The 22,362-nt window shown below is 43.0% G+C and overlaps 1 protein-coding gene across 1 annotated transcript in view; it reads right to left on the bottom strand.

Moving 5' to 3' along the window:
* LOC144826169 (astacin-like metalloendopeptidase) overlaps nucleotides 1-22,362 on the bottom strand; it is a 272,346-nt gene that overhangs the window by 37,743 nt on the left and 212,241 nt on the right. The window contains exon 11 of the mRNA XM_078684563.1: nucleotides 702-817. Within this exon, the coding sequence (XP_078540689.1) occupies nucleotides 702-817 (116 nt within the window). The remainder of the gene's footprint in view (nucleotides 1-701; nucleotides 818-22,362) is intronic.

Raw genomic sequence — 22,362 nt, 5'->3', positions numbered from 1 at the left:
AATAGGACAGATGCCCGATGCGTCAAAGCTGACAGCCCTGTGGCAGAGAGACCACCGCCAATAATTAGCAAGCAACTTGATAGTTCCTACGACATTAAGGGGCATATTAGCAAGGTCCTGCGATAATTATCGCTCAGCACTTTTAGCGCGAGGATAATTATCGCAGGCTAACGCTGGATTCCATCGTGGAGATAGCGTGCTATCAGTAATGCTTATCTCCAAAGCGATAGGAATCCATGCGTTAGCGTGAAAACTGTGATTATAGCTGGAAATCCAGCGATAATCACACTGCAACCAGCTACACCTTGCTGATAGGGCAGGGTGATATTAGCCATGTAATCCATCTCCCATTGGATTACATGGCTAAATCAGGTTACAAGCAGGCGTTTGGAAACTAGCGTTAACTGTGGTCAGTGCTACTTTTCTTAACGCTCTGCTTGTTTGTGTGCAGCTTGATAATTGGAGAAATGTCGGTTAGCGACATTACTCCGGTTGTTTTGTGCACGGAACGCCCACTTTGCATCTCATTAGAGATGCAAAGGCGCAGCCTTGGTAATATGCCCCTAAGTCACTGGATGCTGCACCTCTAAATGATAGTTTGAAGGGTCAGTAGCCCCAGTTTACAATGGGCCTTCCACTCTGCCAACTCTGAAGGAGGCACTAAAACATACAAATGAAGGAACGCAAACTTCTGAAGTCACCTTGTTTGATGGAAGACGGATCAGCCACCGGCAGTTTGTTCCATTCTGGTACACCTCCGTAAAGTTGGGTGTTGAAAAGGATCCCTGCGGATCTGAAAGTAGGGAGCTGCAGCGATCTAATGAAAGACAGCAACCAATCAATCAACAACAGACAGGCATATTATGAGAAACATTAAAGCTGGTGTACTGAAAAGGCACATCACCTTAACAGGGTTACCACAGGAAAATACATGAAGCATTGCATCATAACCGAGGTACTTTAGCTATAACTTGCCAAACTTGGACTACACCAACTGGTTTAAAACAAGCTTTGGCAAAGTCAACAGGTTTGACTTTAATGAGCTGCATATGAAAACAGCATTTGGGCATGGTATATTTACACGTGTTAGCACATTAAAGCCAGACCTATTGGCTTTTGCAGTTTTTTAAATTTAATTTGAAAACAAAAGAAGAACAGTGAATACGAGACAAATGGAGAAAAAAATACAAATATCCATAAAGGGGAAAACAATACAAAATAAACATTAATGGGAACCCAATAGAGAAAAAGAGCAATGTAAAAAGTAAAACGGGTGAAAAACATAATGGGAATGCAGATAAGAATAACACATGGGGAAGTCCCAACCAAAACAATAAAATAAGCATTGGCATAGCCAATATGTCTCGCCTTTGTGACCTTATAAGTATTTAGTTTTGCAGCATAATATCCTAACTGCAGCAACATTAACTGTTGCATTTGCATGGTTAAACACTTAAAGGTCCCAAAGGCGAGACCTATTGGCTATGCCAATGCGTGTTTTCATTGAATTAAGAAAAATCATGGTGTATGGGTCCAAAAGGGTAGAGAATCATAGGTCACCTTTAGGTGAAACTGGTTTAAGCATATGGCATTTGTCACTTTAATGTTTCAATGGCCTCCATGTATTGTCATTTTTTGTGGTATTAGTGCAGTCTTCAGATAGGCCAGAGGTGAATTGGATTTCAGAAGAAATACCCACATTGTATCAATTGCAAAAACCTCATAAGACATTGATCCTGAGAAGCAGATTCAGTATTGAAGACCAGCAATACACAGTCATGAGGTATCATGCAATACAGAGTGAAAATGCAGTAGTAAGACATTGCATTAGATGCAAAAGGTGGGAGTCGTTATGACATCACATTTGGTGACATCACATTGAGTTGCAGAATCACCCTTGGCAAGAATGTGGCAAACGTTTATGAACACAAATTACATCACAGTGGAAAATCACTTAGCTAGAGTAAGCCAGACCTTTTGGAGCAAAAGTGGATTGAGGCGCAACATCAATAAGAGTAATAAAACACCTGAAAATAATAAAACGTTGCATTTGGTGCCCCATCACTTGCAGATTCAACTTCAGCATGAGTGTGAAGTTCTAAGAAAGAAGAAAAACGCAAGTTAAAACATTAGGTGCAAAATCACCCTTACTGCAACCTCAGCAGGAGCTTAGAGACACTTGTGTGGAAAATGTATGAGTCAAGGCATAAAAGCTTTCCAACTGCTAAAGCAGTCTGGAGACAGACAAATCAATACAAAGGATTTGTCAAGACAAAATAAACACCAGCTGAATATATTACAGTTACCCAGCAGCCTTTGATGAATGAAAGAGAAAAAAAAAGGAAAAATGAACCATTACAACAGCGGAACTAAAGTCCAAAGCACTGGGCATTCCTGCCTATCGTGCAACCCACAAATGGGCATTTACCCCTAGATTCATCAAAGTCCCGTTTTGCGAGTCTGTAATAGCGATTATTAAGAAATCGCTTTTACAGACTCGCAAAACGGGATTCATGTACAAATCTCAATTATTTTTGCGAGTCCTACAGCTTCCTTATTTGCGATTAGCTAATTGCTAATCGCAAATAAGGAATAACTCCCCATTCATCCCTATGGACCTTTGCCCATAGGAATGAATGGAAAGACATTTCAATGTGCGAATCGCTATTAGCGATTCGCATTTTCAGTTTGCGATTTCAAGGCTGCAGGGGTGTCCAAAGGACACCCTGTTGCACCCCTGAAATGACATTGGACGCTGGTGTTACAAACACACATGTCCCAAGGACATGTGTGTGTGTAACATACAACTTAGAAAAATGCACTTAAGTCCATTTTTCTAAGTTTCTGCTATTTACCACGAGTTTTGACTTCGCGGTCAATAGCGACCCAAATTTGGGAATTCGCAATTTATATATGTTTCATGAATTTAGAGATTCCTTAAATGCAATTCCTCGCACAATTGCGAATTCTATAATAGCGATTATTACATTTGGGATGATGAATCCCAAATGCAATAATTGCGCTCTCAAAGGGCCAGATTCTCAGAATCTGGCCCTTTGCGAGCCGATTTTCGTTTCATGAATCTGGCAGTTAATGCTTTGTCCTAATGGAAATGAAAGCTTTATTAAGTACTACTTCAGTCTTGCTATTAATATCAATGTAACCTTCAAGAATCTAACACTACATGACAAGCAAAGATTATTTACGGGCTTAAAGAATTTAAAACTGGAGAAAATATACATTCAAAAGTCAGACTTGTTGCACTTACGCATCAGCTTTACAGTTTTTAGAGGCACTTAATGAATGTGCAAAAAGATGCCATCCAACCACAATTATGATGGCTAACAAGGATTGCTTGGTGCAGACAGATTTTTCCTTTGATGAACGGAGGACATGCCGCGCGGCCATCGGCACCGCAAAAGTGAAAGTAATTGTGGCTGTAAGGGTGCCCGCTAGATGGTGCCTGTGCACTTAAGCGCCCACTCGCTGGTGGCCGGAGAAAGCCCTTCAAAAAACCAGTTACTAAATGTCTCGCTGACCCTGCACGTGCGCTGGTTCAGCGAGACCTAAAAAGCCTCCTGCTGTGCAAATAAAAAAACGATTGCCTGCTGTGTAATGTATGTTTGAGATAAATAATTTAATGTGTGAAGATGTGCTGTACTTTTGAGATGTAAAAAAAATCTTCATGCGGGCGTGATCTGACCACCAAAGATGACAGACGCTATATGAAGAGCTCCTGTGCCTGATCCCCGTATTAGGATTCATCCTTCTGCTGGCTTGGATTTCTTCTTGGGGAATACTGGTGTAGAGGGCTTCGACATCAACACCAGTATTCCCCTAAAAGAAAGCCTCAGAGCTATCTAAGATCTGTTACTCACAAGAGATTGGAAATGGAGAGGCCCCATCGAATTGATCATGGTACTTGCTAGATTAACCCTGACATTAAATTACTTCAGTTTTGAAGACCACATTTACCTCCAAAGCCACGGACCTTCGATGGGCAGCACTTTTGCCCCCAGCATTGCCTGTCTGTATATGGGCTGGTTTGAAGACCACAACATCTGGAACAACAATCCTTACTGGGACCAAATCCGACTCTGGATAAGATACATAGACGACGTCTTGGTACTCTGGCGAAACAGCAACATCACCACTGAGGCATTTAACAACTGTGCTTTTCCCACTTTATAAGAGGTATCCAATGTGGAAAGATTTGGATGGTGATGCAGGCTATCGAGATCTCTTGCGCATGATATATGCTTGACCTGTCTGTTCACTGCTCTTTTCCATGCAGCTATTGGAATATTAGCGTTGACCAGGTTTTGCACCTCTATTTCTAGCAGATGACTGGCTGCTGTAAGTTGCCCTTGCCGTGGGGATCCGCTCTCTTCAAAGATTGTTTTAATTTGCGCTTTCAAGGCTGTTGCTGGAGCTCTCAAAGTGCTAATATAGTATTTTATTGTGTCTCCCAGGCAGGAGATATCTGAGCGACAAAGACCCAGCTCCAGTCTTACTCTAGCTCTCCTGGCCTGTCGTGGGATGCCCAACACTTTCTTATATACGGAAGTTTGGAAACTCATGTAAAAGTTGGTAAGGGCACCAGGGAAGATTAAATGGCCATAGTTGACTGAGGGGACTACTTTTGCTTTTAGGACTTTCGAGATGGGTTCCGTGGATGGGCTATGTAATTTTCTATTGAGACTTCTCAGACCGCCGATGATTCCTGACCCTTTATGTTATGTTATGTTATGTTAACTGGTTTTTTGTAGAGCGCACGGCTACTCAAAAAGAGTGTCCCGGCGCTTTTAATTGAAGCAGGCTGCAGTAAACTAACATAACACCTTTAAGAGAATAAAAAACAACAAAATGGAAAACAGAAAACAGCACACAAAGACGACCTACTGGACAAACAGCCAGGTCTTAAGGTCCTTTCTGAAGGACAATAAGCCAGTGGATCCCCGAAGTGAGAGGGGCAGGGAATTCCATAATTGAGGCGCCAGTAACCCAAAGGAGCGACCACCCAGACGCGCTCTCTTCACCCGTGGGACAGTAGCCAGAAATAAAGATTTTGATCTAAGAGAGCGAGCTGGTTGGTAGAAAGTCAGTCTCCTCTGGAGATATTTCGCTCCCGACGCATGAAGGGCCTTAAATGCCAATGTCAGAGCCTTAAAAACAATCCGCTTGCGGATTGGGAGCCAGTGCAAGGTCTGGAGCAAACCCATAGCGCTGGTACGCCTGTTCACTCCATAGACCGCCCTTGCCGCAGCATTCTGTACAACCTGAAGCCGCTGTAAAAGGTACTCCGGCAGGCCCAGGTATAAAATGTTGCAATAATCCAACCTGGAGCCAATCAGGGCCTGTACAGTCAGCTTCCGGTGCTCCTCCGATAACAGGGGAAGGAACCTCCGCAGCATCCTGAGGAGGCCAAAGCACATGCCTGACACTCCTAAGATCTGGGCTTTCATTGTCAGCCCCGCGTCCAGCTTAACACCCAAGTTTTTCGCTATTTGGGAAGAACGCATAGGGGGGAACATGTCAGTAGGCCACCAGGCCTGCCAGTCTGGCTCCGTGTCGCACCCAAAGAAGAGTATCTCAGACTTGTCGGAATTGCACTTGAGGCTGTGCAGTTGGAACCATTGGAACACAGCCCCAAGGCAATCCCGGATACTCTCCCCCTCGAAATCTTCTCCTCTCTTACACGAGAAGAGAAGCTGGGTATCGTCGGCATAAGATACGATCCGGGCCCCGAACGACTCCGCCAATGCCGCCAAAGGGGTCATAAAGATATTAAAGAGGGTCGGGCTCAGAATAGAGCCCTGAGGGACCCCGACTCCCAGTGGAGGCATCACGGCGGAATCTGGTGAGGCCCAGATCGTTTGCCGGCGGCTGGCTAGAAAGGAAGAAAACCAACTGAGCACCGTTCCCCGAAGTCCTATCTATTTCTTAGTTGTTTCAAATGAGCTGTTGTTTTTGCCCCTTCCGTGAGCCTGAGACCCAGGTAGTTATAATTTTTGCAAGATCTGATTTGCTGGTCACCTAGGCGCCATTGGGCTGTTTGCTTTCGATGGTATTTCCCAAAGATAAGGATCTTGGTCTTCTCCTGGTTGACCAATAAATTATTCTTTTGGTTAAACCTGTGTAGCGCTTCTAAGGCTTTCTGTAAGCCTATCCTGGTGTGATCCAAAATTCTAAGACCATCAGCATATTGAAGGATTTGAAGCCGTACATTCCCCAGTGTTTGACCCAGGTCGGATGTATAGATGTTAAAAAGTAAAGGTGCAAGAACGCACCCTTGTTTAAGGCCGGTATTTGTTGGGACCTTAGTGGTCAGTGAAATTTGACTGGTCTTAATCCGTACCCAGGTCCCGTCGTATAGAGTCCTTATCGCCTTTAGCAACTTTTGGGGGATGCCCCAATTGGTGAGTTTTCTCCACAATATGCCACAATCCACTCAGTCAAATGCAGCGCTATAATCTACAAAACAGCAAAACAAAGGAGGTTGAGCAGGCTGGGTCGCACGTCTGGACAGGTATCCCAGGGCTATTATGTTATCTACTGTGGAACATTGTGGTCTGAATCCAGTTTGGAAAAATGGAAGGATGTTATGTTCCTCTTCCCAGCTTTCTAATTCCTTCAGCAACACTCTAGCATATGCCTTTGCTTCGATGTCTAGCAAAGCCACAAGCCGATAATTTTCCGGTTTTGTGCGGTCTCCTTTTTTATATATAGGGAAAAGTATTGAGCCTTTCCATGATGGTGGAATGGAGGCCGTTTCAAAGGCATGCTTGAAGAGTGGGGTTAACTGGTCCACCTAGAATCCGGAAGACACTTTGAACATTGCCGCTGGCACTCCATTGGGGCCCGATGCACTGTCAGTCCTCATTTTTTTGATCAAGTTGGTTATTTCCCTTGTGTTAATAAACAGACACTTATTCTTCTTCTTTGTCTAGGAAATGTTGTTGTTCTTCATGACCCTCCTTTCCTGGTCTGTTGTGTACAATTGTTTTATGTACTTAACCCACTCCTCGGCTGCAACCCCATTTTCTTTACTTGGGCCAGTGTGGCTTAATTGTCTGATGTATCTCCTGAGTCGGGTATGACCCTTTTCTTTAAGCATATTGAAGATTTTCAGCCATTCTGCCTCGATTTTCTTTGTTCGTATTTCCCATATTTTTTTCCTATGTTCCCTGCGTAGCGCTTTTATTTCAACACGAAGATGATTTGTCGCTCCTTTTCTTCTCGCCTTCAGGGCCTTTGAGAGACTCCGTTTGGTTTGCTCTAAGTCCCTGGGATTTGGTTGTAATGGGTGGTTTTGCGGGAGAAGCCCCTGAGCTTTCGGGTTACCACTCACCTGTCCTAGGACCGACTTTAGTTCCTCAATTAGTTCCCTCCAATGCTCCAGGGGAGGTGCCAGTGTTTGGCACTGCTCTTTATGGTTGACCCACTCCATGAGTACTGGACTTAATTTTGTAGTCCATTTTATTCTGTTCAATACTGTATAGTGCTCTTACTCGGTTGAAGAACCCAATGTTCCTGGGTGTTTTGCGGTTTTCCCTTTTATGTCAAATGTGACCCTCAATGGCTTATGATCACTTTCCTCCCTGTCTCCCACCTCGAAGTCTTTGAAGAATGTTACAAGTTTCTTGACGATAAAAATGTAATCGATTGTTGACTTGGACTTAAAGGTGGGCAAGGGAAGCCATTGACAGTCCACTGCTTTCTTGGAGGAATGGGTGGAAACCATATTGTGCTCAGAAAGCAACCGATGTAGAGGCACCAGTTCTGTTATGTTTGGATGTTCCTCATACCCTCTCCCAGACCCCTGATGTTCATATCCCCTGCGATGATTGGGAGATGAGAGGCATATTTGATTATCAAGTGGTCCATTTTTTTGGCTAATAGTTTTATTGTTTGCTTTTTTTGCCTTGTGGCAGGATTTATGTAACAATTAATTAACAACAAGCGAATTGAGTTATTGTTGCTTTTGAGTCCGGAGATCAGTACTGCTTGAAGATTAGAAGAGTTTGTTTCTAATGAGTTTACCTCTATTTTACGGTTGTGATTGATGTAGATTGAGAGCCCACCTGCTGCTCTCCCGAAGATGTTACTTTTTATTGCTGCAGTAGCCTGAGAAAATTAGAGGTTCAGTGGCCCATGTCTCTTGTAGACAAAGTATGTAATTTTCTCGAAGGTGCGAACGCGCTGCTTTACAATTGACCATTCGTTTTAGCCCTGCGACGTTCCATGATAAGATGGACAGGGTGTTATTCCCCCAGCTTCGGTTCTCGTTTATATAGCTGCATCCCTTATTACTGTTAGATGTGCCATCGAGGACTCAAGTCTCCCGGGCCCGTCAGCATGTTTTGTCTTGCGCTGAGCTTTGGTTCCATGTTGAACACTGCCCTTTGCTCTGCTGAGCTAATTATCTTCATAGTATTGTAAAGTCTCGGATCCGTGGCAGCGCTTTTCCCTGTTTGTTTGACTGACGTCCCCTTTAACACCGAGTAAACCTCCCTTGTTGGAGAGTTTACTGCTAATACATGTGGATATTTCTCAGGTATGGGAAAGGCTATGTCAATACCCCAGGCAGCCATTTTTGCTGTTTCCTCAGTTGTGAGCCCCACTTGGGCGTGTTGACTCAATCCAATCGAGGTTGATTCTCCATGCGAGTCGCTGGTTAGACTTAAGAATTTGACCCAGATTAAGTCTTTTGATTGTATTTCTGTAAGGGACGGAATGTGCTTGAAAAGTCTGAGTAAGTTGCCCCTGTTCAGAATAACATGTTTACCTTTGTTATGATATCAAGGGTTTAGAATCACCTCGTATGTTGTTTTACGAGTTTGATTTGCTTTGCCCTGATTGTTTGGTTCTCCTTCGCTGCTGCTTGCTTTGTAGCTAGTACCAAAGGCCCATTGGCCTGAAACTGGCTGCTGGGCCAAACTTTGGGTTGGCTATTCTGCTTGGTCGCTCATTTTCTGCCCACTTGGGGCCAGGTGTCCCTTAGGTCTACTTGCCCCAGTTTCGGGTACATGGTCCTTACATGCTCCCTCTGATTTTCTCTGCTCTCTCTTCTTGTTGTTTGATGCTGGGGGTGGTTGGGCTCTCATTTCCGAGCCTGTTGGGCATTGACCGCCCTCTGTGTGAGGGTTTGACTGTTTAAAACTATCCCTTGCTTCTGTCTTCCCCGGGGAGGGTGGAGCTGTGCCTATTGAATTATTTAAGGCTTGACTTTTTATAAAGATCGGAAAGAGGCGTCTGATCTCTGTGGTACTTTGTGAGTTTTGAAAGTGAGTTGGTAAAAGGAGGGCACGTTTTTTTGATCTCTTAGTTTTTTTTCCTGTTTCTTTAGCTTTTTCTTTGCCCTCCTTGACAGCGGGTTCTCCTTCCTCATCTGGTTGGAGTTGTTGTCTTCAGCTTGCTTTCCCGGGGAGGAATTACTGCTATTGGAGTTGTAGCTGATAGATCTGCTAAGAGGTTTGTTCGATTTCAAAGAGTCTTGTGCCTCGGCATTTGTAGTTGGCTTCCCCGAGTTGCCTCCCCCTGCTATACCTAACTGGTTTTCTCAGTTCAAAGTAGGGCTGGAGCTGTTCTTTTTGCTTGGGCACATCGTACTTCCTGTTTGAATTTTTACTGCTTCTACCAAACCTTTGAGGATTTCTGGCATTGTCGCCCGTGTGTCCATGAGAGCTGCGCACGAACCGGAGCCAATACTATTGTTCTGGATGTCGCTAAGTTTTTTCTCCACGAAGTCCACCTTATTGTTCAGCTCCGCTAGACGTTGCGTGATAGTTGCTAAAAGATCAATTGGTAGCTCCATTTTCCTAGATTGCCAGAGCAGTGACCTGGCCATGTTTGCACTGTTTCTCCAGGAGGGGAAGCTCCTTGATCGAAAATGGCACTGCTCTACTGGAGCTTTTGGCTTTGGGCGCTTGGTGTGGAAGAAGGTGTACATCGATTCTCATTAGACCTTCTATAGAAAGTTGGAATCAGCTCCAATGTGCTGTGTATCTTGGATTCCAAGTTTTGTGGGAATGTGGGGGATAGGCAACCCGAATTTTGCAGCCGCTCTGACACTCCTGGGTTTATTAAACCGGAGCCTATGCTTGATAGCGATGGCCTCTGCACCGGAGAGTGAAGAATCGAATGATCCTGGCCGTGGATTTGGGCAATTATAACTTGCCCTATCTTTCTGCTATTTAGTGCGGTGCTGTCGCTTGCTGGGTCACTTGTGTGTCTAAATTTTGTTCCAGATGAGTGTTCCAGCCCCGAACAGGAGCGAGAGCATCTTCTTTCTGGGCTTGTGCTTCCTGCATTTCCGCTTTGTGTTTGTATATTTGGCAACATTTGAAGGAACTAATTCCCTGAACTGTTGTCCAATCCGTCGCTGCTCTTGGCTCTTTGTTGAGCTGCCATATCTGAGGTTCTCCCTGAGTTGGGAGTGAGTTTAACCAGAAATTTTGTAATGAGTCCGCCTGGTGGCGATTTCAAAAATAACTTTTTATCCTGTTCTGCAGACTTTGTGCTCCTTAAAATTCTGGGTGAAGTTTTAGACTGATGTACTGACTTTGCGTGGCCACTTTCTAGTTGCTGGATGCTTTTTCCTTCTCTTTTTTTTGTCATTCCTCTATCTGGATAGTCTGCTGTGAGAGCTGTATGCTCCTTGTGGCTTCCTCTTCTGCACGACCTTGTGGTAATTGTAGTGCTGATGGGGGGGCTTGGCACCTAAAAAGGCGGCTGCCGCTGAGCTTGATTTGTGCCTGGATTAGCCCCTCACTGAGCTGGTGGCCGTGTTAGCACTGAGGGCACTGAAAACTGAAAAAGGCTTTGACGGCGGCAGCTATACTCTGTCCTTAAGCATGCCTCACACTGCCCATAGCACTCCCACTTCCCCCCGCAGCCTCGTCCTGCCACAGCTCGCCTCAGGCGCACACCGGGCACATCAACGGGGCGGTAGAAGCAAAAACGCGGAGTCTGGGTCCAGCTATAGCTCTGTGACTCCTCACAGCTGTTCACGTATCTAGAGGCTTTCGGAGTTCTCGCCCTCCATCTCCCGGGGGCTGCACCAGCTCCCAAGCCGTGCTTGGCTCGAGTCTCTGATCCCATACAAACCGCTCCCAGTGTCTCTAGCAGCTTGGGTCAATCGCCGCTCCAGGCTCCGGTCTCCCGCTGCTCCTGCGACTCCCGGCTCACCGCTCACGGCACCCGGGCGCTCGCGGCTGGTAGCTCACGGGATCGCACTCCCCGCCACTTTCTTCGCCACTCTATGGCTCCTCCTCTCCTCCGCTGCTGTCGGCCACAGACCACTTCCTCCGGATCCGCAATGCTCAGAGTCACCCTCCCAAATCGTGGTGTATATAACAATACAAATGTTTAATTTCTTGATGTCAATATTTTTTCAAAAAGTGGGAGACTGAGTACTTCCCTATATACAAAACCCACTAATGGGAACAGTCTACTGCATTTCAGTAGTGCACACCCAAGAGCACTGAGGGAGAACCTACCAACAGGCCAGGTATTACGCATCAGGTGCAATTGCTCCAGGACATGAGGACTTTAAGAAGGAAGCAACTAACCTAAGCAGGAAATTCTGGGATCGCGGATACCGGACACACATAATTAACAAAGCCAAAAAACTGGTACATAACATCCCCAGGGAAGCTCTACTTGAAAAAACAAGAAAACCAGAACAAGATGCTCTGATATGTGTGACAACCTACAACTCAGCATCAAACATGGTGAAAAGCACAATAGAGAAGCATTGGCGTATCTTAACATCGAACTAACTCAGTTTTAAAAAACCTATATTTTTATTTGAAAAAAAAAACGCAACATCTGAGACAATATAGTGCCTAGCAATAGTGCAACAAATGTAAACAACAGACAAAGTACGAAGTGGGAACTCCCCCTGTAACAGGACATTTTCCACGTGGAAACTGCTCAGTTTGTCCCTTTGATCAGATACAAAAACCATGGAAAAAGAACTGAAAACCCCATGGGAACAAAGAGTACACACCAACTGCAATAGCAATGACGTTGTCTATATGATCACCTGCCCATGCAACATCAGGTATATTGGAATGATGACCCGAAAAATAAAAACACACACTACTGAACATAGGAGCACTATCATGTGTAAAAGGATAAATACAAAACTCACTGGCAATGTTTAGTATAAACAACACACAGACACCGATCTCAACTGGACAATTGTTGAAAAACTATCTCAACAACAAGGGGTACAAAAAAGAGACTTTTCCAAAAAGAACAACGCTGGGTGTACCATTTAAAATCATACTGCGATGGGTTGAATGACGATATACCATGAAATCAGCTAAACAACCAATCATAAAATCTATGCATAGATGAACTCCATATTGCTAGGCTGAACAGTATTACTGTTCTTACATGCACCTATAAATTCATCTAATTTTATGTTTTTCCCTTTCTGGGGTCACTCGATAACACGCATATGAAGCACCCCCTTTCATAAAGAAGTGAGAGGTGAGGTGCAGCGGCCAGGGCAGCTGACTCCGGAACCTAGGGGCTTGCGGTTCTGTCCCCGGTGCTGGCGGAAGATCAGCCCACCACCATGTGACTCCGGGCAATAGCTCGCTTAATCTTCCCGATGGCCCCCAGCACTTTGACACTAAGGGTGGGCACAAAATCCGCGAGTAGAACGGATTTTCGGTTAATTCGCGATCCGCGAACTCACGCAAATTTACCGCGAATTCGCAAATCCGCGAGCGGCGGATTCCGGGGGCAAAGGTTGAAGCCTGGCTGGCCTGTTGTAACTATTTTACAATGGCGCCGGCAAGCTGCCGGCGCCATCCTAAAATAGTTACTAAGTTAGCTTCAACAGGAAGCTCTAATAGATAGTTACAACATGCCCTTCCTGTGACCCGGAGCTTCTGTCAGGTGTGCCTTCTTCCCAAATCTACCGTCGAAAATCAGCTGTGATGCTGGATAGAGGCCTTTGCATCCTTGACTTTCACGAGCGCAATCCTCGTGCTGTTCCTGTGACCAGTAGCTTCTGTCTCTTCATCTACTGCTCTGATCGGTCTCAGACAGACCTTTTACACACACAAGAGGCATTTGCACTCGCATGGAAGCCCCGCCCACACACTCACGGTGTGCACCGTCTTCCCGCCATTGACCCACTATGATGGACAGCTCAGCTCACCCAAGGGACCAAATGCCCAAATACGTGGATCCGCAAATCCGCAAAATCCGCGGATTTTGCGGATCCACGATCCGCAAATCCGCAAATCCGCGGATCGTGGATCCGCAAAATCCGCCCAGCCCTACTTGACACCCTCGGGTAATTGTTTGCGCATTACAAATACTGGATATTTACATTTACATAAATATTCATTCTTCCCTCAGGACTGTCTACACATGAGTAATACCCGAGCCACTAGCTCTTTATATAAAATAACATTGGGGAGAGAAGTTAGCCTAACGGCTAGGGCGGTGAACAAAGTATCTGGGGAACTGGGTTCGAGCCGCGGCATTAACGCTGAACATCCTGTGATTCTGGGCAAATAATCTAATCTCCCCATGCCTAACAAAAATGAATGTATCCTCATGTAATGCAACTGGTGCTTTGAAAGTTCTCTTATACCCGATTCGGGTCAAGTTCGCGCTATACAAAACTCTGTAAAATAAAAAATCCTATCTGGAGTAATGTATAACTCGGACTACAGTACCTAGAAGGCTAGACTTGTAAAGGGTTATTTATTATTATTTTTTACCTGATGCTCAACCACTAGCTGCCACTGCACGCACGTGCTTGATTTGCACGTGTAAATATATATCTTTATACACACATACGTAGAAGGTACCTGTATCGCCAGACAGAGTTTGTCCCTCGCTGATGCCCATTACCTCAGGTATGCGATACGCCCACACAGAAGACATGATCCTCACCGTACAGGTCTGCATTCGTAAGCCTGACACCTCACGGGGCACGCTTTTCTTTCTTTCTACTTTATCTTATCCAAGTGTGTGACTGCAGGGCCTCCCCTACATGCCCCCTGTGGGAGCAGATGCCTCTTTTAACAGTAGGTGAGCGGTTGTCACCCTGAAATAGGATATACTATTATTTTCCAAAGACACTGATATTCAGATGATTACGTTTTTGATAAACGGCACGAGTGAGATCAGTCACACACCAAGGGCTTGTGTAAGAGATCACATAAGATACCTAAGCGAAATCCACTGATTGTAATACATATTTGTAACTAGGTAGTTTTGAGTGCGTACAGGAGACCACAGAAGAATTAACGTGAAATCTACAAGTTGTGAGATGCATTCAGATAATGCAGTTTTGGGTACTTTGACCTGCTTTTTTAACTGGGGTCATCACACTTTGTGCACTCCTAGTGAGAACAATCAAATTACCACTAAAGGCACTAACATTCGGGGCACTGAAAAAATGTCACAACCGATGGTGCACCATTTTGATTAGTTCAACAGCAGCAATTATAGCTTGTATGTTGTACATTTTACTTTACAGGTAATTCCCTGAAAACGCAGTGGCAAGTATAAGCCCCCTCTTAAATGGAAGTTTTTCTCACATGCAAATTGCATGCACACTTCATTCATGTCTCTGATGGGAAGTGACTTCTTTGCTACCCACCTTGATGAAAGCCCCAGGACCTTAGGTAGGCAGTTATATATATATATATATATATATATATATATATATATATATATATATATATATATATATATATATATATATACATATATATTTACACATTACCTACTGGCAGTCGCCAGTAGGTAGATATAGTTAGGACCAAGTTTCCATAGGAAATACGCAACATTCTATTTGGAATAACTTTGGTGCCAGTTGACGAATCTTCGCGAAATTCTCCAAGAAGATGGCCCGCTCCTCTCTTATCCTGAAAGTTTTGGGGTGACTCATCAAGCGGGCCGAGAAAAAAGGGGGGTCCCAAAACATGTTTTCCCCATGCAATTTTCCATAGGGACCTTTAGACACGGCTACAGCCCGTACTGCTGAACGGAATTACACCAAATTTGGCAAAAAGGTAGAGTTTAGTCCGCACAGTGGTGTCACTAGGGTTGGTGTCACCCGGTGCGGGTAACTCATGGTGTCACCCCCTCACATCTTACCACATGGACCTCCTCCGCTCCGAGTCTGCCAGTGGACACAGTTGGCAAATAACGGGACCCTACAGAATCCTTAGTAACGTTTGTAAATTTAATTTGTCACACCCCTATTTGAGGGGATAGCGAAGTCTATAATCATTGCTCCTGAGGAGGGAGCAGCCCTGCTAGCCCCGAGGAGACGGCTTCCCCCTCATTTCATGGTGAACCTGGCGGTTTAACCAGATTTAACTGGTGGATGCGTTTCTGCCAGGCAGCTCTCCATCATGGTGGAGTCGTGTGACAATGACACGGTAGTTGAACCTCCCACCCAGGCTTGGACATCGGGGGGAGCTGCTCCTACAAGCTATTCCAAATAAAGGTCTCAGTTCAATAGCACATAAATGCCCAATAAAGGACAGCCAAATATAGGCCCTGCCCCCCCTTACTGTACTGTGATGGGAGTGACAGAAGTAAATGGTCTGAAAAATGATAGTGCCGCAGATTCACCCCTTGTGGCATCTTCACATTTCAAATTACAGATGGCTGCCAGTGCCAGGTCCCATGATAGTGAATTTTACATCACATTTTTCATTACATATTAACATTGTATCAACTTTCAAAGCATAGCAAATAGTAGATGATGACCTTAAAAAACATCAGGTTACCCACCCAGTCATATGTACCCATAGACATTCTTTCAGAGAGCACCAAAAATAGACACAAGTAGTGAATCAGAGAGAGAACAAAGTAAAAGTGAGACCAACCCCCACATGGTGTGTAGCGAGCAAGCACAGTGAGCAACCACTACTAGGGGGAGTTTGGGGGGTTAAACTTCTCCCCTCCCAAGAACATTTGGGAGACAGAAAGGTCAAAAACAAAGCATTGTTCAACACATATTAGATTGATTTAAGGTTATAATGAGTTATTGACAATAAAATGTATTCAGAAAGTGGCCATGGGATATGCTTCTAATAGCAGAATGTCCCCAAATACGATAAAATGTGGAAGCACAAGCCATTTTTCTCCGAGCCAAGGAGTTTCTGTCATAGTTCAGCACTTCTCCCTTTTCCACAACAGCAGTTCAAACATGAATGGCAAAATATCCTAGTTTGCAAAAGTTTTCTAAATAATAATGGCTCAGCCATATTTGCCTCATAATGCCAGATCTGCAGCATGATGTGACCATTTCAACTAATACATTGTTTGTAGCTCAACCGTATCAAAAGTTAAGAAAAAATGTGACTTGTGTTGCTGCGGAGTAGATGACATAGCTCAATGTTCTATGTTAGGATTTTAACTTATAAACTGCAAGTAACACAAGGATCGCTCCGACAAAAGTAGTAGCCCACCACCCACTGGCATGATTATGTGCACTTTGTGATCTGCATGGTACATGTTCTTTGCAGCAGGTACATTAACCCTCTGAGCTAACTTTCCATGAGTCAAATCTTCCATTAGACAAAATTCCGATCTCTCTCTAGGAAGGACATTAATCACCAGAGTCATCATGACATTATTGTTGTTACCGAAAATTGCTGGAGGGCAGGTAGAACCGAGGCACAAGAAAACAGAAAAAGAAATGCGAAAAACAAGAAAAGGGGGCAGGGTAGAAACACCCTGACCATCTAGGCCTGCTTAGGGGGTCCCACAAGGACCCCCAAGGCCCAAAACCTTTTTTTTAAAACACCGGGATGCGCGTAGGATAGGCGTATCCTGTCGATCCCCCCAAAAAAGCGAAGCGCGGGCTCCCACACTTTAATTCTAATTAGCCCCTGGGGGCCAAGTCTCGGGGGCAATGAGCTTTATAATAATAATGGGGGGCCCACAGGGGCCCCCCAGCTCTGGGGACCGCCACCCCCATTGCTTAAACATTATGTATGCGGGGGGCGCACCGCCACCCCCAGAGGCTTCTATTTTTTTTACATTAAAAAAACTTGTGGGGGTCAAGCCCCCCCACACGCCCTGGGGACCGCCACCTCCCCGGGGCACTAAATTTTTAAATTGGGAGGTCCGTGACGGACCACCCAGCCCTGGGGACCACCATCCCCCGGGGTATTTAAATGTTGGGAGGGGGGCCGCGCAGCCCCCTTCCTGGAGCCTTGTGGTGGCCCTGGGGACCGCCACCCCTACCATAGGAAACTGCTTTGGTTTTTGAAAGAGAGAGCAGGAAACCTGCTCTCTCTTCCAAAAACCAAAGACTGTTGCTTTTCTACATGGGGAGCAGCATGTTAGCTGCTCTCCATGTTGAAAAGCAATGCCGGCTCCCGCAGGACGCGGGGAACCGGCATGGACCGGGAGGGGATTGGGGACCCCCCCACGGTCCCCAGCGAAGAGGGCCAGCCCCAGGGGATGGGATCTCTGGGGCTAGAAGTGGCCCAGGAGGGGGGCCACACTGCCCACCTCCCCAAATAATTAAACATTTTTTAAATAAAAAAAAGGAGGCAGTCCGGTACCGGGGATGGGTTCCCAGGGGCCTTAAGTGGCCTTAAAATATATTTAAAAAGTGGCCATGCCCTGGGGAATGGGGTCCCCGGTGCCCGGAATTGGCCACGGGAGGGAGGCCACAATGCCCCCTTCCGGTAAATATTTTTTCAAAATTTTAATTTGGGGGTGAGGCCCTGGGGATTGGGGTCCCCAGGGCACTAAAAAAGAAATAGGAAGGGGGGCTACACAGCCACCTTTCACAAAATAAAAAAAATAAAAAAACGGCATTGGGCCAGAGTCCACGCCCCCTTATTGCACCACTCTGCAAACGCGCCCCCTGGCGCGTTTGCAGAGGGGGAACAAATGCCCCTTGAATACTGGGGGTCCAGCACTGACCCTGAAAAGTAATTCTAACCATACTTACCTGTAACTTGTATTTCATTCCATAGGAATCCATTGTCTGGTTTTCAGCAGAAAAGTTTCTAGGTGTCTAATTTCAGAAACTACAAATATTCCTAAAAAATCGCCTGTATGACTTAAACACATGCTTTCAACTGTTTACACAAGATGCACCAGTGCTGGATCCAGGATCCACCACTGAGTAAGAAAAAGTACAGATAACACTACTTACCTGCTAAGTGAATTTCCTCCCATAGGATAACATTGGTGATTCTATGTGAAAAAGTTTCTAAGTTTCAACTTTTAAAATATATTAATATTCCTTAAAGATCACTACTGTAACCAAAACTCTTTTACTCAACTGTTTACAGGAGATGTCCAAGGACTGAATCTAGGATCCAGTCCTGTGGTTAGAAAAGTAATCCATAAAGTAACTAATTGTATTTAACTAGAAAAACACATTGAGGTCAATGTTGCATTGTGTTTGAAATTGTGTTGCCCATTACAACAACTGTAACTACTGTACTTAAAAGTCTATTGCCTATTTGCAAAGTATTTAAACTAAAGTAAATCATTCGGAGAAAGTATATTTTGTAATGTAATGTGTAATTACAAAGTAATTTCAAAAATAAAATATCTGAAAATAAATAGTTAAAAAAATGTAGTAAATCAGTATAAACAAAAATATAACAATTAATACATTTAAAAATTGTCATTTACAAAACCTTTGAAATTCACTGAAAAACCATAGGTTTCCGGCCTGATATAGTTAGGAATTAGCATTTAAAAAACCTTTGAAATTCACTGAAAAAAACATAGGTTTCAGGCCTGATATAGTTAGGAATTAGCATTTAAAAAACCTTAGAAATTCACTTACAAAAACGTAAGTTTTAGGGGTGTTATAGTTAGCTGGATATTTCACTTGTACAAAACCATTGAAATTCCTCTGATATAGTTGGTTGTATTAACTATGTCTCGCGCGCCCGCCACCCACTGCTAATGATGTCACATATTACATCATTCATGACATGGTCAGTGACATCACTGATGACATCTCAAATGACATCACAGATGACATCATCCACGTGACAATCAGATATACCTCATCATACACTAGTATAACCTTTCATCACTCACTGTAAAATACAGAGTACCATATTTGAATCCATTGACACACCAATACAAGTTTCTAAAAACCCACTCTGTGATTCCTAGATCAATACACACATCTAATCACTTACCTACAGATTCCCTCATACATGCAGTCAATGATCAATACAACACTATCAAATATACTTATACACCTATATCGACATTACACACCAGCACACATCCTATTCACATACGTAGTCATCCTATTCACTTATGCAAATAATGGATCATACTTACATTTACTTAGCTATACACTTATACAAACACCACTTTATCTATTCATATAGATAGTAACTTATACTTAGTGTTATAAAATCAATATTACAAGTATACAGTTATCCATACAGTCATGCATTCAATCACTGAGTCTTATGTATATTTATTTATAAACAACAACTGACACATACACTGCCTTTTATTTTTTTACTTTGTTGGACATGTACCATTGAGAGAGATATTTGCTCATCACCACTCCCATAAAGGTATTCACTCACCCAAACAACTGTTATAACATGTAGTTTTAACTTCATATACCTACTGAATCAACTATTCACACATCTTTGGGCAGTCATACACTCTCCCATACAAATATTCAGTTAACTTATCAATAACTAATATAGACTTTCAAATAGCTAGAAACCAACCGGAGAAGCAGTTTACACAACAACTGACAAGGTGAGACAGATGTTCACACAGTTTATTCACTATCCGATATATTTCATGAGACACTTTAAATTAGTCAAGTAAACAGTCAATCACACTGCTACTAAATCCTCCATCCAGATATTTATATTTATATATTCACTCATTCTTCAATGCAAATTGCTATATATATAATATATATTTAAATAACGAAACAAACAAAATTCACTCGATGATGTCATCAGTGATGTCATTTGAGATGTCATCAGTGATGTCACTGACCATTTCATGAATGATGTAATATGTGACATTATCAGCAGTGGATTGCAGGCGCGCTAGATATAGTTAGTACAACTAAATATTTTGCAGGAATTTCAATGGTTTTGTACAAGTGAAATGTCCAGCAGTTTTTTTCAGTGAAGATATATATATATATATATATATATTCACTGAAAAAACCATAGGTTATAGACCATATATAGTTAGGAATTAGCATTTACAAAACCTTGAAAATTCACTGAAAAAACCATAGGTTATAGACCATATATAGTTAGGAATTAGCATTTAAAAAACCTTATTTTACTCACACAAAACCATTGAAATTCCATATATAGTTAGTTGCACTAACTATATATTGCGCACCCGCAATCCACTGCTGATGATGTCACATATTACATCATTCATGACATGGTCAGTGACATCACTGATGACATCACTGATGACATCTCAAATGACATCACTGATGACATCACTGATGACAACATCCAGTGACTATGTTTCTGTAAAGTTAAAATATGTCTTACATATTGAAGAATGAGTGGATGTATAAGTGTCTGGACGAAGGATTTAGTAGGTGCATGACTGAATGTATGAGTGAGTGATTAAATGTGTCTCACTGAGTGCATGGGTTAGTGACTAAACTGTCTTAATTTGTGCATCATTATGTCTGTTGTTCTGTAAACTGCTGCATGTGTTGATCAGTAGCTATATGAGTAACTATATGGGTTATTGATTGATTGCCCAAGTATTTGCATGGGAGACTGAGTGTGTGTGTGGCTGGATGGGAGGTGTGTGACTCTGTACAGATCAATGTGTACTTGTATCAATGATTGTATAAGAGAGTAAGTATGTGTTAGTATATGGTTGAAAACGTAAGGTGCTCTATGTTTAACTGTATAGAGTAGAAAATGGAAGTGTGATTGATTCTTTACAGGACTGACTAGGTGTGTGAGTAACTCCATGGATGAGTGGCAGAGTGTGAGTGTCTGTATAGGTGTATGAGTGCATATGATTGTGTTGTAAACATGAGTGATTGTATGTATGAATGATTGTATGGGTGAATGAGTGAATGTGTGTGTAGACGTAGGAATCAGTGAGTACGTATGTAGTAACTAGTATTGGTGTGTCAATGGTTTCAAAAATTATACTCTGTTTTTAACACTGGGTGAAACAGAGGTTATATTAAAATGTGAGGAGATGCATTGTATTGTCACATGAATGATATCATCAGTGATGTGGTCATTGATGTCAAATGAGATGTCATCAGTGATGTCATCAGTGATGTCATTTGAGATGTCATCAGTGATGTCATCAGTGATGTCACTGACCATGTCATGAATGATGTAATATGTGACATCATCAGCAGTGGATTGCGGGTGCGCAATATATAGTTAGTGCAACTAACTATATATGGAATTTCAATGGTTTTGTGTGAGTAAAATAAGGTTTTTTAAATGCTAATTCCTAACTATATATGGTCTATAACCTATGGTTTTTTCAGTGAATATATATATATATATATATATATATATATATACATATATATAGGCTCAACTTTTAAATAAAACTTTGTGCCTTCATTTACGCTGGATTCGTGTGGTTTTCCTTGGCCGTTTTTACACGGAGCTTTGGGAAGCTGCAGCGGTTGTATATATATATATATATATATATTCACTGAAAAAACCATAGGTTATAGACCATATATAGTTAGGAATTAGCATTTAAAAAACCTTATTTTACTCACACAAAACCATTGAAATTCCATATATAGTTAGTTGCACTAACTATATATCGCGCACCCGCAATCCACTGCTGATCATGTCACATATTACATCATTCATGACATGGTCAGTGACATCACTGATGACATCACTGATGACATCTCAAATGACATCACTGATGACATCACTGATGACATCTCAAATGACATCACTGATGACATCACTGATGACATCTCATTTGACATCAATGACCACATCACTGATGATATCATTCATGTGACAATACAATGCATCTCCTCACATTTTAATATAACCTCTGTTTCACCCAGTGTTAAATACAGAGTATAATTTTTGAAACCATTGACACACCAATACTAGTTACTACATACGCACTCACTGATTCCTATGTCTACACACACATTCACTCATTCACCCATACAATCATTCATACATACAATCACTCATCTTTACAACACTATCATATGCACTCATACACCTATACAGACTCTCACAGTCTGCCACTCATCCATGGAGTTACTCACACACCTAGTCAGTCCTGTAAAGAATCAATGACACTTCCATTTTCTTGTCTATACAGCTAAACATAGAGCACCTTACATTTTCAAACATA

The sequence above is a fragment of the Lissotriton helveticus genome, chromosome 3_2, assembly GCF_964261635.1.
Source record: "Lissotriton helveticus chromosome 3_2, aLisHel1.1, whole genome shotgun sequence".
Classification (NCBI taxonomy): Eukaryota; Metazoa; Chordata; class Amphibia; order Caudata; family Salamandridae; genus Lissotriton; species Lissotriton helveticus.
Note: the sequence above shows the minus strand (reverse complement) of the source record. Positions and strands in the feature narration are given on the sequence as shown.